This window comes from Nycticebus coucang, chromosome X (genome assembly GCF_027406575.1).
Source record: "Nycticebus coucang isolate mNycCou1 chromosome X, mNycCou1.pri, whole genome shotgun sequence".
Taxonomy (NCBI): Eukaryota; Metazoa; Chordata; class Mammalia; order Primates; family Lorisidae; genus Nycticebus; species Nycticebus coucang.
Window position 1 is genome coordinate 156,941,850 of NC_069804.1, and position 13,540 is coordinate 156,955,389.

The 13,540-nt window shown below is 39.5% G+C and overlaps 1 protein-coding gene across 1 annotated transcript in view; it reads right to left on the minus strand.

Annotated features, from left to right (window-relative positions):
• Positions 1-1,206: 1,206 nt before the first annotated feature.
• The window catches only part of ZDHHC9 (zinc finger DHHC-type palmitoyltransferase 9), a 37,334-nt gene continuing 25,000 nt past the window's right edge, over positions 1,207-13,540 (minus strand). The window contains exons 4-9 of the mRNA XM_053579241.1: positions 10,635-10,772; positions 9,700-9,748; positions 8,692-8,794; positions 7,308-7,411; positions 6,811-6,907; positions 1,207-2,771 (exon numbers count right to left, since the gene is read on the minus strand). Of these exons, the coding sequence (XP_053435216.1) occupies positions 2,655-2,771; positions 6,811-6,907; positions 7,308-7,411; positions 8,692-8,794; positions 9,700-9,748; positions 10,635-10,772 (608 nt within the window). The 3' untranslated portion in view covers positions 1,207-2,654. The remainder of the gene's footprint in view (positions 2,772-6,810; positions 6,908-7,307; positions 7,412-8,691; positions 8,795-9,699; positions 9,749-10,634; positions 10,773-13,540) is intronic.

The window sequence follows — 13,540 nt, forward strand, 5'->3', positions numbered from 1 at the left end:
GGAAATAGGGTACATAGAAGCTTGGGGAAGGAGACAGTTGGAGAGAATGTCAGCCACTGAAAAAATCAAATAATTTAAGGCTCTTTTCCCCTCTGGAAAGATCAATTTCTCAATCTCTCCTCTGATCAGAACTCAGACGAGGGATACTCCCAGCTAGTGCATGGTATGAATGGGACAGAGCTTCAGGCTAAGGTCTTAAATACAGAATATTTGTAAGGGAAAAGAAAGAGGACAGGGAACATGAAAAAGTAGACACCTTAAAAAGATCACTTCACACTATAGATAAAATATTTCCATTTTGGCCCTTCACATTAGAAAGATAAAGCTTCTCTGACCGACCTAAGGGTCAGCAGGAGACTGAGGTAAGTTGAGGGAGGAGAGAAATCCATCTTGGCCCAGGAGAGATAAGCTAAATACTGACTAAAAAGGGGTTCATATGAGTGTCGGGTTAACTGGAAAACCTAATAACTTCCAAACTCTCCAGGTTTGGCACTATTTTGAATTACCTAAATCTAACTGCAAAAATAAAAACAAACAAACAAACAAACAAAAAAAAAAAAAAAACAGAGAGTCAGAAAAAGAATGGGAAAGAAGAAACAAATAGAAGAGGAATCTAGGTCTCTCTCTCTCCCAATCTCTCTCTCTCTCTCAGGAATGCTCAACTCAATTCCTGCTATACAGAAAATAGGAAGACATAGAAAAAAATCTGGAAGCAGCCAAATTTCATTAATTCCAATTAACTGGGAAGTGTGACATAGGAATTGGTAAGGAATCTGTATTACACACCATTTTAAAAGAAATATATACTGTTACTTGTAAAAGACCATTAACCAAATATTTCCAAGGGGAGGCCCTGATGAGCCTTCTTTAATAACCAAGACTCATTTGGAATTAACAGCATCCATCTTCTTCAAAACAATATCCTAATATAGAGCTTGTTCCCTAAGTAAATATAATCCCTGTACCCTCTCAATCTTGTTCACACTGTATATTGCTTTGGAAGTCCTTTCTTCATAGTCCAGAATAAGACAAACTTCAGCCCAGAATATGGTATAGATTAATGGAGAGTTTGGGAGCGCTTTCCAACCCAAGGGTACCCTGGAAAATGGAAGTATGGGTAGTAACAAGCAACCCTTTCCAACCCCCACCCTCACCCTGTACACAAACACATTCTTGATATGGAAGGGGGAAGGAGGAGGCAGGCAGTTTGCATTAGACACAGTTTAATTGCCTTCAAATAGATTAAAATTTCTGGTTCACACTCCCCCCAATAAGTCATCCAGACAGGACCCTGGCTTAGAAAGAGAAAAACACAGGTGCTCTAGGAAATATAGCCACATATAATACATAAATCTTCTTCCCTGAAATAAAGCAGGTCCTGAGCAGAGCTGATGGGGGGGCCACAGCCCACCCCCAGGGTGAAGTGGCTCTGGGACTCTGCCGGTGGAAGTGCTGGAAGAGTGGGGCTTTGAGGAAGCCCCTGGTGTGGTTACCATAGCCCACGGTGGGCTGAGGCCTTGGAGTGGGTTACCCAGAAGGGCAGCAGTGCTGGGCCTTCACTTACTCAGCCAAGGCTTAATGGAAGTATTGGTTAGCCTTTTGTTGTTGTTGTTGTTGTTCTTGTTCTCGTTGGGACATTGGGGGAGGGGAGAGGAGAGGAGAGGAGAGCCTCTCTGTGCCTTGGTTTCTCCATTTGTGCATTCAGGGCCTCTGTAGGCCACACACAGGGAGTTTGAAGGGAGTAGTGTGTAAGTGAGCACTTGAGCTTCCTCTGAGGAAAAGAAACCACCAAAGTGCTGACTTTTATTACTGCCATTCCTGCTCCCAATGAGAGCAAGAGTAGAAAGGAAAACAAATTAAAAGGGGCTAATGAGAAAAAGAGGGAAATGAGACAGAGAGCATGAGGGGCTATGCTGTTGGCATCTCATAAATTCTTACCGAGAATGGCACAGGTATTAAAAAGTTTCTGGGTAGTCTACGAGAAATGTAAATTGCTATTTCTACTACAACTACTTACATATATCTAATGAGAAAAGAGTAGGCTTGAGTGTTAGAGAGTGGTCGGAGGACAAAGGAGAATCTACACGAATAAATACAAGTGGAAGTTACCTGCCCCATTCCTAAAGGATTAGCTGGCAATGCTGGCACTTGGTTGCCAGGAGAATCTTCTAACCCCACTTTCCATCCTCTTTAATTCTGAAAGCCCCAAGAACCCAGCTAGGATCCTCTGGCCAGAGGTCTCTGTGATTGCCTCTAGACTCCAGACAGGCAGCAGCTTGGGAGGATTTGAGCCAGTCTCAACCTTTAACTCCAGAATGAGACCAATGACCCCAAGCACGAGAGATAGGATTTAGAAGGAAGAGAGGGGAGTCTAAGGAGACCCTGTGGCCAAGGCCATAGAAAACACTGCCAGGGCTCAAGAGACCCATTTTTCCAGTTACCAGAGGTGACTGACATCTTCTGCTACTGCCTTGAGTCCAGAAGTTTTAACAAGCTTGCAGCAAGAAAATGCCAGTGTGCAATTGGGTGAATAAAGACCAAAGAAAAATAGTAAAAGGGACATTTTACTTGCTCTCTGTCTCAGGTTTATCATCTCATCTGAAATCTCTCATAGCCCTAATTAAACACAAACAAAAGTCTCTTCCATAGACAGGCTACTTCTCAGCTTCAGTTGCCTCCTGTGGTGGCTCTGGGGGCTCTGGTGGTGGCATCTCTTCTGGAGTGCTGGTGTCCTCTGGCATCTCATTTGAGTTTGAATGTTCTGTTGGGGCCTGAGAAGGAAAAAACAGCAGATTTAACACAAAGATATCCCTCAAAATCCAAATGCAGATAATCAACAGACACTGAACTCTTCCTCTGAACCCCTCAGCCACACATGCTACAGATAAGCAACCACTGACACCAAACTCAGAACCAAGACCAGGCTATCGTCTTCTCAGCAAAATGCAACTGAAGTTTATTTGAGTTCTGTCCTTACCTGTCTGCTGTGGACAGATTTTCCATTATTACTCATGATAATAACAGAGATCACAAATAAGTACGCAGGTCCTCCACCATCCATCAGAATAAGATGTCATATATACATGTCTAACAAGGCCTGATCCAATGGTTCTCAATCCTGTTTCTGCCCTAACATATACATCAATAGAATAGCGACTGTAAGCTAAAGAAGGTAAGACATCAAAATCTTTAGATATTCGTATGTGGATGGAAAATGACTCTAAGTGATTCTAAAATACCACCCTCCGCCACACTCAGCCGAGAATCACTAACCTAGATTGTTATGATTTAAGACCAGACTCATCACAAAAAGTTATATCCAAAATTATAACAATAATATATAAACATCGATTTCTGTACTTCAAAAAGAAAACTCAAAATCTAGGAAAGGCAAAGTAGAGAAAGAACAATTATCTACCTTACAAAAAGCAATCACTTAAACGTAGGATTCTAGGCCAGGTACAGTGGCTCAAGCCTGTAATCCTAGCACTCTAGGAGGCCAAGGTGTGGGAACATTTGAGGTCAAGAGTTTGAGACCAGCCTGAGCAAAACAAGATCTCCATCTCTACTAAAAATATAAAAATTAGCTGGGCATGGAGGCATTCACCTGTAGTCCCAGCTACTCAGGAGGCTGAGGCAGGAGGATTGCTTAGGCCCAGGAATTTGAGGTTGCAGTGAGCTACGACTGGGCCACAGCCTTGCAGTCTGGGTGATAAAGGGAGACCCTATCACAAAAAAATGTAGGATTCTATTTTAAAACAAAATTCCAATCTACTAAAACTCTACTAGTACTAATAAGTAAGTTTGGCAAGGTTTCAGAGTATAAGATCAATATATAAAAATCAATTGTATTTCTATAAATTCCCAATAAACAATCTAAAATGAAATTAAGAAAACAATTTCATTTATAATAGCATCAAAAGAATAAAATAGTTATGAATAAATATAACAAAAGACATATAAAACTTATACCCTGAAAACCATGAAATACCGTTAAAAGAAAATAAAGAAGAATTAGGTAAGTGAAAAGATAGCCCACATTAATGGCTCAGAAGACTTATTAGGATGGCAATATTCCCCAAACTGATCTATAGTTTCAATGTAATCCCCAGCAAATTTCCAGCTGGCTTCTTTGCAGAAATTAACAAGCTGATCCTAAGATTCATATGGAAATTCAAGGGACCCAGAATAGCCAAAACAATTGTGAAAAAAAAGTATAAAGTTGGAGTACTAAAACCTCTTAATTTCAAAACTTACTACAATGCTAAAGTCATAAAAACAGTGTGGTACTGGCATAAGAGCAGACAAACTGATCCAGAGAATAGAATTGAGAGTCCAGAAACAAACTCTCACATTTATAGTGAACTGATTTTCAATAAGGGTGCCAAGATAATTCTATGGAAAAAGAATAGTCTTTTCAACAAATGGTATAGCAACACCTACTGTACCAGGCAAAGAAAGAATGTAAACACCCCTTACCTCACACCATATATAAAAATTAACTCAAAATGTATGAAAGACCTAAGTGTAAAACTAGAACTATAAGACTCTTACAAGAAAACAGAGGCATAAATCTTTATGACTTTGGATTAGGCAATGATTTCTTAGATACATGTATGATACCAAAAGCACAAACAACAAAAGAAAAAAAAAATAGATGAAGTGGACCACATCAAAATTTAAAAATTTTTTGCTTTCAAAGGACATCATCAAGAAAGTGGGAGAAGTAGGCCAGGCACGGTGGCTCATGCCTGTAATCCCAGCACTTGGGAAGCTGAGGCAGGTGAATTGCCTGAGCTCATGAGTTTAAAGCCAGCCTGAGCCAGAGCAAGGCCTTGTCTCCAAAAATAGCCAGGTGCTGTGGCAGGCACCTGTAGTCCCAGCTACTTGGGAGGCTGAGGAAAGAGAATCACTTAAGCCCAAGAGTTTGAGGTTGCTGTGAGCTGTGACGCTATGGCACTCTACCAAGGGTGACAAAGTGAGACTCTGTCTCAAAAAAAAAAAAAAAAAAAGAAAAAGAAAAGGAAGTGGGAAATATTTGCAAATCATATCTGGTAAGGGCCTTATACAAATTACATGAATAATTATTACAACTCAATAATAAAAAGATAAATAACCCAATTAAGAAATGGACAAAGGCTTAGAATAGACACTTGTCCAAAGAAGACATATAAATAAATGCTCATTAAGCACACAAAAAGATGTCCAACATCACTAGTCATCAGGGAAATGCAAATCAAAACTACAATGAGATACCACATCACATCAAGATGGCTAGAATAAAAATGACAGACAGTAAGCATCGCCGAGGATGTAGAGAAACTGGAACCTTCATACACCGTTAGTGGGGTGTAAAATAGCTCAACAGTGCCTCAGAAAGTTAGACATAGAGTTTCCATATGACCCAGCAATTCCACTCCTAGGTACATAGCCAAGAGAAATGAAAACATATCTCCATGCAAAAACCTGTACATGAATGTATACAACTGCATCATTCATGAAAACCAAAATCAGGAAACAACCCAAAGGTCTATCAACTGATGAATGGATTAAATAAAATGTGGTATATCCATATAATAATATATTATTAGGCCATATGTGTATAAAGGAATCAAGTACTACTACATGCCACAAAATGAATGAACCTTGAAAATGTTAAGTGAAAGGAGCCAGTTGCAAAAGACCACATAGTGTATGATACCATTTATAAGAAATGTCCAGGGCGGCACCTGTGGCTCAAAGGGGTACGGCGCCAGCCCCATATGCCGGAGGTGGCGGGTTCAAACCCAGCCCGGGCCAAAAACTGAAAAAAAAAAAAAAAAAAAAGAAAGAAAGAAATGTCCAGAAGAGGCAAATCTATGACAAAAGAAAGCAGATTAGAGGTAGCTAGAGATGGGGCTGGGGGAGTTGAGGAAAAAGGTTAAAATTAATTGTTGCAATGATTATACAACTCTGAATGTACTACAAACCAGTGAATTATTTGTTTTAAATAGGGATCATATGGTATGTGAATTATATCACAATAAAGCTTATTTTTTTTTTAAAAAGTTCAAATAATAACTTTTTAGGAAAATACTTTATAAAGCATATCTTGAGCAGGACAGCTGAGAGAGTTTCAACATCTGCATATTCCAGTGAGGAAGCCCGCTTCTAAGGTTACTAAGGTAACCAAATCACTAACTTCAACACAATCCCCTGACTCTTCTATCTTTGCTCATGGAGCATTTTATGCTTCCCTCATCAAGGCACTTTTGACAGTGTTCAAAAATGGCCTGTTTTCTTAACTTTGATGTTCACTAGACAATGAGCTTCTTGAGAGCAGGGGCATCATTTGCCACGTTCATTTGTGTAAACCCCAGTACCTAGCACAGTGGCTGTTGGAGAGTAACTGTGAATATACGCCACAGATACAAATAAATCATAATCTACCTCAAGGTCACAAAGATCTGAAGACAATGTCAGGGCAGAAACCAAGACAGGGACGCTAGGGTGATTAGGATACAAAATTGCCTAATTATACAGTAGAACCTCTGTAAGTTGACCACCCAAAGGACTGTAAAAAACTGGTCACCCTACCAAGGTGGTCACCCTACCAAGGTAGTCACCATAAGGAATTGGGCCTACTGCACTGATACGTCCATATGTTACATGTCTAGTCCATGAAAATTAGGTAAATTTAAGAAGGTGATCAATGTAAGGAAGTAGTCAACTACAGAGCTGGTCAACTATGGAGCTTCTAATGTATTTCCAAGATAAAGTTAGCCTCCACCCTCTCTATCACCAACTCAACCTTAAGTCAGAAACGCTTACCGGGCTCTGTGGCAAGAGGCTGCTACTGGTCTCTTGAGTACTAGGAGGTCGACTTCCACTTTCCTCCAGTGGCAAAATACCCCTTCGATCCAGGACACTGAAGGAAAGACAAGAGAGTTAACAATGGACTTGGTATTCACTCCCATCCCACACATCCAGCCCCCTGAACTTTGCTGTGTAGCTTAGAAAACATAAACCTATTCTTTGGCAATCTAGCCTGATCCTAGCACACACCTCCTATCTTCCATTCACTTTTTCTTCCAGAATCCAGAGAATGTCACAATTACCAGGGAACAAACACATGAAATAAGAATGAAAGATCATCTCTTCCATACAACGATCCCATGGTCTATGTAGTCCATGTAGATATGGTACCAAATGACAAGCTGTGGGAAGACCTATCTGACACCATTCAGAAGAATGCATCAGACCAGGTAACAGGATAAAGTTGGGTTGCTCGTCCCAAGAGTTCCAGGACCTTTTAGTCCCCTGAGTACCTGGGAGGCAAAGGGCCACACAGCACTTCACAGCAGTTCTTCACGATATTGCCATGGCTGTAGGGATTCTGGACACGATTCTTCCCTGTCCATGATCCTTTGATCTACAAGATAAAAGCCAAGGCTTATATTAAAATATATGTTGAGAAGCTGATTGAATTCCCAGTTACTAGGAAATGTGAAGCAGGAAGATCGCCTGAGCCCAGGAGTTCAAGGCCACAGTGCATTATGATCATGCCACCCACTCCAGCCAAGGTGACCCAGAGAGAGATCCAATCACTAAAACATCATAATAATAAAATAAAATAATAAATTAAAACTCTTAAAACTTACATTGAAGAAATATATGCAGGATGAGATAATGAAAAAGTTCTTGATCATATCAATGTACACAGCTATGATTTAATAAAAGAAAAAAAAACTATACATGGGTATGCACAGCAAGGAATTTCAACAGATACATATCAAAGCTTAGATTACAATTACCTCTAAGATTATGGGTGTTTTAAATGTTTAATCTATTTGCTTATCTGTTTTTCCTCATTTTTTAAAATGAACATGTCTAGCTTATATCATAAAAATAAACAATAAATATTTTATACATTAAAAAAAAGAAAAAGTTCTTGAGATGGATGGTGGCAATGGTTGTACAATAATGTCAATGTACTGAACACTACTGAACTATATGTTTAGGATGTGAAGGAAATCTGGCCATGACTTCTTTTACCCCACTGATTACCAGGTTGAACAGCAGATTTAAAAATAGTTAAGATGGCACATTTTATATTGTGTATATTTTTCCACAATAAAAAATACATACTTGTGGGAAAATGTTCATGATACAGTAAAAAAAAGCAGATAACTATGTCATATGTATTATTTTAATTTAAAAACATATAATGTAAACATACAAACAAACATGGAAACAATCTAGACAAGTCCAGAAGAGACCATATATACCATAGCATTTAACAAAGGTGGTTTCTTGGAGGTAAAGTAAAAGGAACTTAATTTTTCTTTTTTGCTTATCTGTATTTTCTGATTTTCTACAATGAATGTGAATTGGTACTTTTTAAAAGCAAAGATTCATTCAGTGCACTGTCCCTCTCCATTCCAAATCCAGAGGTACCAGCTAGCCTTTAAGTACCTATAAATAGTTAAAGACTTTGCACCCACCTGAATTTACGAGTTCTTCTTCTTAATGTCCTATAGGCATGCAGCTATAAACAAAGCCCTCTGCTTTCTTTTCCACACATCTAATTTAATAATCTTATATACCAGGTTACTGCTTGCCTCAACCTCCCATGCCCTGGAGACTCAGGTAATAAGAGAACACACTTTTGGGAGAAGAATATACAGTGAGGAAAAAAGAAAGTTGACTCACATCTTCATTGGTTGTCTGGTTGAGAGCCACAAGGAAAGTGTGAAATCCAGTCAATCCCACGACGGACCAGAGAGTGAAGAAGCAAATGAGGACTTCTAGAACAGTGAGGTGAGGTTAAGGAACATTGAAGAAACCACACTGGAGGACTCAATGCCTCAGCCCATATTCATGGCACCAGTCATATCACCTGTATTTTTTGGAATATATATCATAAAAATCCAAGTATCTAGATATATCAACAGATGAATTCCGAACTCACAGGATAGATCCCTCATGAAAGGTAAAGGATTTCTATTTATTCACTGTGAGTAGATCTCTAGCATTTCTAGTGTATTTAGGTGTTTGCCTGTTTATTCATCATTGGTTCTTTAAAAAGGATGCTCAGGAGGGGCCCAAGCTAAACAATATTGGCCATCACTGTCAATGCAAATTCCTGAAGACAATTTTTTTTTTTTTTTTTTTGCAGTTTTTGGCCGGGACTGGGTTTGAACCCACCACCTCTGGCATATGAGGCCAGCGCCCTACTCCTTTGAGTGACAGGCACCGCCCTGTCAATGCAAATTCCATCAAAAAATAAACCAAATAAATGAAAAATTAGTGAGAAAAAAAGAGGATGTGATTTATAGAAATTTCATCTGAACCTCATTTATAGAAATAAAGCCACTGTCCAAAATAAGTTTTAGCTGTAACAGGAAGGCAGGGCTTCCAGTAAGTGACATAAGAGGTACATTGAGGCAAAGTACAGCCCACTAGAGAAGATCGAGCTGAGACTGGGATCACAAGGACTTAGGAGGGAGGCAGCTAAGAAGGGGGTGACAGAAAGACTTTCCTTTAAGCCCTGGCCTTCTTCCTTTCTTGTTGCTACCATTAAGACTACATTTTTTTCATTTTAGATCTTGGCACTCGCTGATGTCTGAAAAACTAGATGGCGGGAGAACTGTGGGGAGAAAGCATGCTGGAAAGTAGTTTAAGAAGGCTTCACAGGGACATACTGCCAGGGGAGGATATGTTCCAGGAGTTTCTTTCAACGTCTCTAGGAAGCCAATTTTCAAGGATTCTGTGAAATTGGGAGGAGGAGTAGAGAGAAAAATTAGTGACTTTATTCAAAACTACACACTATCCTAGTGCCTACTCACTTCCTTCCCTCTCTATCCCATGTTACACGCTAACAAGAGATAAGCTGTCCCACAGGCAAGGGTGAAGAATCTCACCTCAAAGCTGGTAGTCTCAAAGAGTTCCCATTTTCAGTGCAGGACCAGGCCCAAACTACAGTCAGGCAGAAGCCAAGCACCAGGCTTCTTTCCCTCTTCCCTAGCCCCCAACTGTGGACATGCAGAGGGATATTCACAGGTGAAAGAAATCAGAAATAGCCAAGAACAATCCTCTCTCCTCACCAATATATGCCCCCTCCGATGTTCAAAGTCCAGCTCAGAACTCCTTTATTCCCAGAAAGCTGTCTTGATTAAGACTACTCTCTTAACTGCACATCTGACTGTCATTTGTTGTGTATATGTGTGTGTACATGTGCACACATGTGAGTTCATATTTTCTATCTCCCAAAGTAGATAATGGGCTACTAAAAGACATTTCTCGGGCAAACAAGACAGAAGAAGAGAGGATGTGCAGAGCCAAAATATAACCCCAACCTTAGGGGTCACCTCATAAATGCCCAGTACTCTGGCTATAGATAAGTAATTATGGCTCCAGCTCCCAGCAGATGACCAGGGGAGGTCAACATACTCAGCAAATTCTTACTGATATAAGCTGAGGTTTGTAGCCCTACTCAAGAACAGATAGTAGTGCTCATTTCTAAGCAGTCCTAAGGTGCCTTCCCATTGGTAAAAGCCCCACAGGGAAACTCAATCACCAATCACCCACCCTAAGCTGTCCTAAAGTCTTCCCCCACCCCGACTCCAACAACAGACACTGCTCTCCATACTCACTGAGGGCCACATAGACGATGTTGAAGGCGAAGACATAGATTGTGAGGAGGGAGAGAGAGAGGATAAAGAGGTAGAAGTAGCGGTAGTTCCTCTTTCCAACACAATTCCCCACCCAGGGGCAGTGATGGTCGAAGCGCTCTGTGAAAAGAAAGAGAGAGTCCAGCCTAAGCCTCTAGAACAAAGAGCAACCCTGCCATCCCTTTAATACCTAATTCAAAGACCTCCAGAGGCATTGCCTATTTCAGTTGTAAAAAACATGGGTTTCTATTTTTTACCTTTTCAAAATGTTTTCATAACCTCTCATTTAATCCCTACAATTACTCTAGAAGTTGGGCAGGAGATATGCTTTTCCTCATTTTATAGATGAGGAAACTAAGGCACTGAGGGGTTAAATGATTGCCTCACTCTTCAAATGAATAGCATAGACATTACTTTTCCAAATAAAAATCTTTACCTCTTTTATGTTTACATGGATGGAGCTGGAAAATATTCTTCTTAGTAAAGTATCTCAGGAATGGGAAAAAAAGTATCCAATATACTCAGTAATACTGTGAAACCAATTTATAATCACTCACACTTGCATATGAAAAATGAAACACAACTTTAGCCTAGGATGAAGGAGGGAAGGGGAAGGAGAGGGGAGGGGATGGGGTGGGAAGGATAGTAGGAGATAGTAGGAGGACCACACCTATGGAGCACATTGCAAGTACAAGTTGGATCTATCATGTGTAGAACACAAATGTCCTAATGCTATAATTGGGTAAATGAAGTGAAAGCTATGTTGATTAGTATGATGTAAGCACTCCAATTTGTACAAAGAATCAACACATTGAAAATGGCATAAATTATTTATGATCTATGTACAAAAGACTTAATAAAAAGTAAAATAAAATAAGACTTTACCTAACAAAAATAATAATAATAAAAGAGGTGGAAAAAATTGGGGGAGATGATTGACATGTCTTTCCCCAAAGGCACCAAGTTGCATATATTAAATATGTACAGCTTTTTATATCTCAATGGTGGAAAAAATGTTGGGAGATGGTTGACATATCTTTCCCTAAAGGCATCAAGTTGCATATATTAAATATATACAGCTTTTTAAAAAAAAATCTTAGTAGGTGCGCCTACTAAGTTCAGGGAGAATAAATAGGTGAAATTAGCCAAGGAAATTTTTTTTGAGACAGAGTCTCACTATGTTGCCCTTGGTAGAGTGTGGTGGTGTCATAGCTCACAGCAACCTCCAACTCTTGGACTTAAGTGATTCTCTTGCCTCAGCCTTCCAGGTAGCTAGGACTACAGCCCACCACAACGCCCGACTATTTTTTGTTGCAGTTGTTACGGTTGTTTTTTAGCTGGCCTGGGCTGGGTTCAAACCCGCCAGCCTCAGTGTATGTGGCTGACACAGTAACCACTGTACTACAGGCACCAAGCCTAGCCAAGGAAATTTGGAAAATGAGTAGTGTAGTTTTTCTTAACCCCAAGCTATTAAAAATTTAAAACTACAATACTTTTAAAATGGTACAGCATAGTTCAATGGAACAGGAAAAGACAGAAACAGACTCTAGAATACATAAGAATTAACTGTCTGATAAAGTCAGCACTACAAATTCAGAGATGAAAGGAAAGGATTATTCTACAAACAATTATGAGACAATTGGCTATTTGGTAGAAAATAAACATTAGATTTTTTTTTATGCTCACATTATTTGTCAAAATTAATTCCAGATGAATTAAAGAGTTAAAGGCAAAAACAAAGTGAAACCATAAAATAACTAGAAAGAATAAACATACATTTATCATCTGTATGCAGAAGGGTTTTCGAGGCATAAAAGTAATGGAAGAAAACATAAATGACAAAGAAAAATAGATTTGACCCCATAAACTTTATAAAAATATTTTGAGCATATTAAAAATACCATAAAAATTAATTCACAACTAAGTAAGAAATAAATTAAAATACCACAAAAGGCCTGGCATGGTGGCTAACTCCTCTAATCCCAGCACCTTGGGAGACCAAGGTGAGAGGCTTACTTGAGGCCAGGATGAGACAGGGCAATATAGTGTGACCATGACTCTATAAAAAAAAAAAATGAAGGGCGGCGCCTGTGGCTCAGCGGGTAGGGCGCCGGTCCCATATGCCGGAGGTGGCGGGTTCAAACCCAGCCCCGGCCAAAAAAAAATGAAAACTTAGCAGGGTACCATGGTGTACACCTGTAGGCCTAGCTACTCAGGAGACTGAGGTAGGAGGATCATTTGAGCCCAGGAATTTGAAGTTATAAGCTATGATCGCAACACTACACTTCAGAATGGGTGACAGAGTGAGAACCTTTCTCTTAACAAAAAAAGGAAAAGAAAATACAGTATCCTTGGGATGTGAAACCTGCATATATGGAGGGGTGACTTTGGGCCCACAGATTCTAAAGGGCCAACTAGGGGACTTAAGTATAGGCAGATTTGGGTAGTCTAGAAATAATACCCTGTAGATACCCAGGGACGACTGTACTTTCTATATGCATTTGGTTGCATATGTGGAACTGCCAATAGGGAAAGCCACCTGCATTTATTGGGGAAAAACCCTACATATAAGTGAACCCCAGCAGGTCATACTCATGTTGTTCAAGGGTCAACGGTACATAAAACAAACCAAAAAGCAAACTAAAAAAATAGGGCAAAACAGTTAATGAATATCATATACATATATACATTTTTCCACACTTCCTAATAATTTAATACAATAGTAGTAAAACAATAACATACTCTGATATTTTTTGCCTATCAAAATATAATAATATCTAGTGCTAGTGAAAATAAGGTAAAACGGACACTCTAATATTCTGCTTATGGGAATAAAAATTGAGAAAGTAATTTCAGAAAGCAATTTGGCAGTATGTATCAACAGCCTT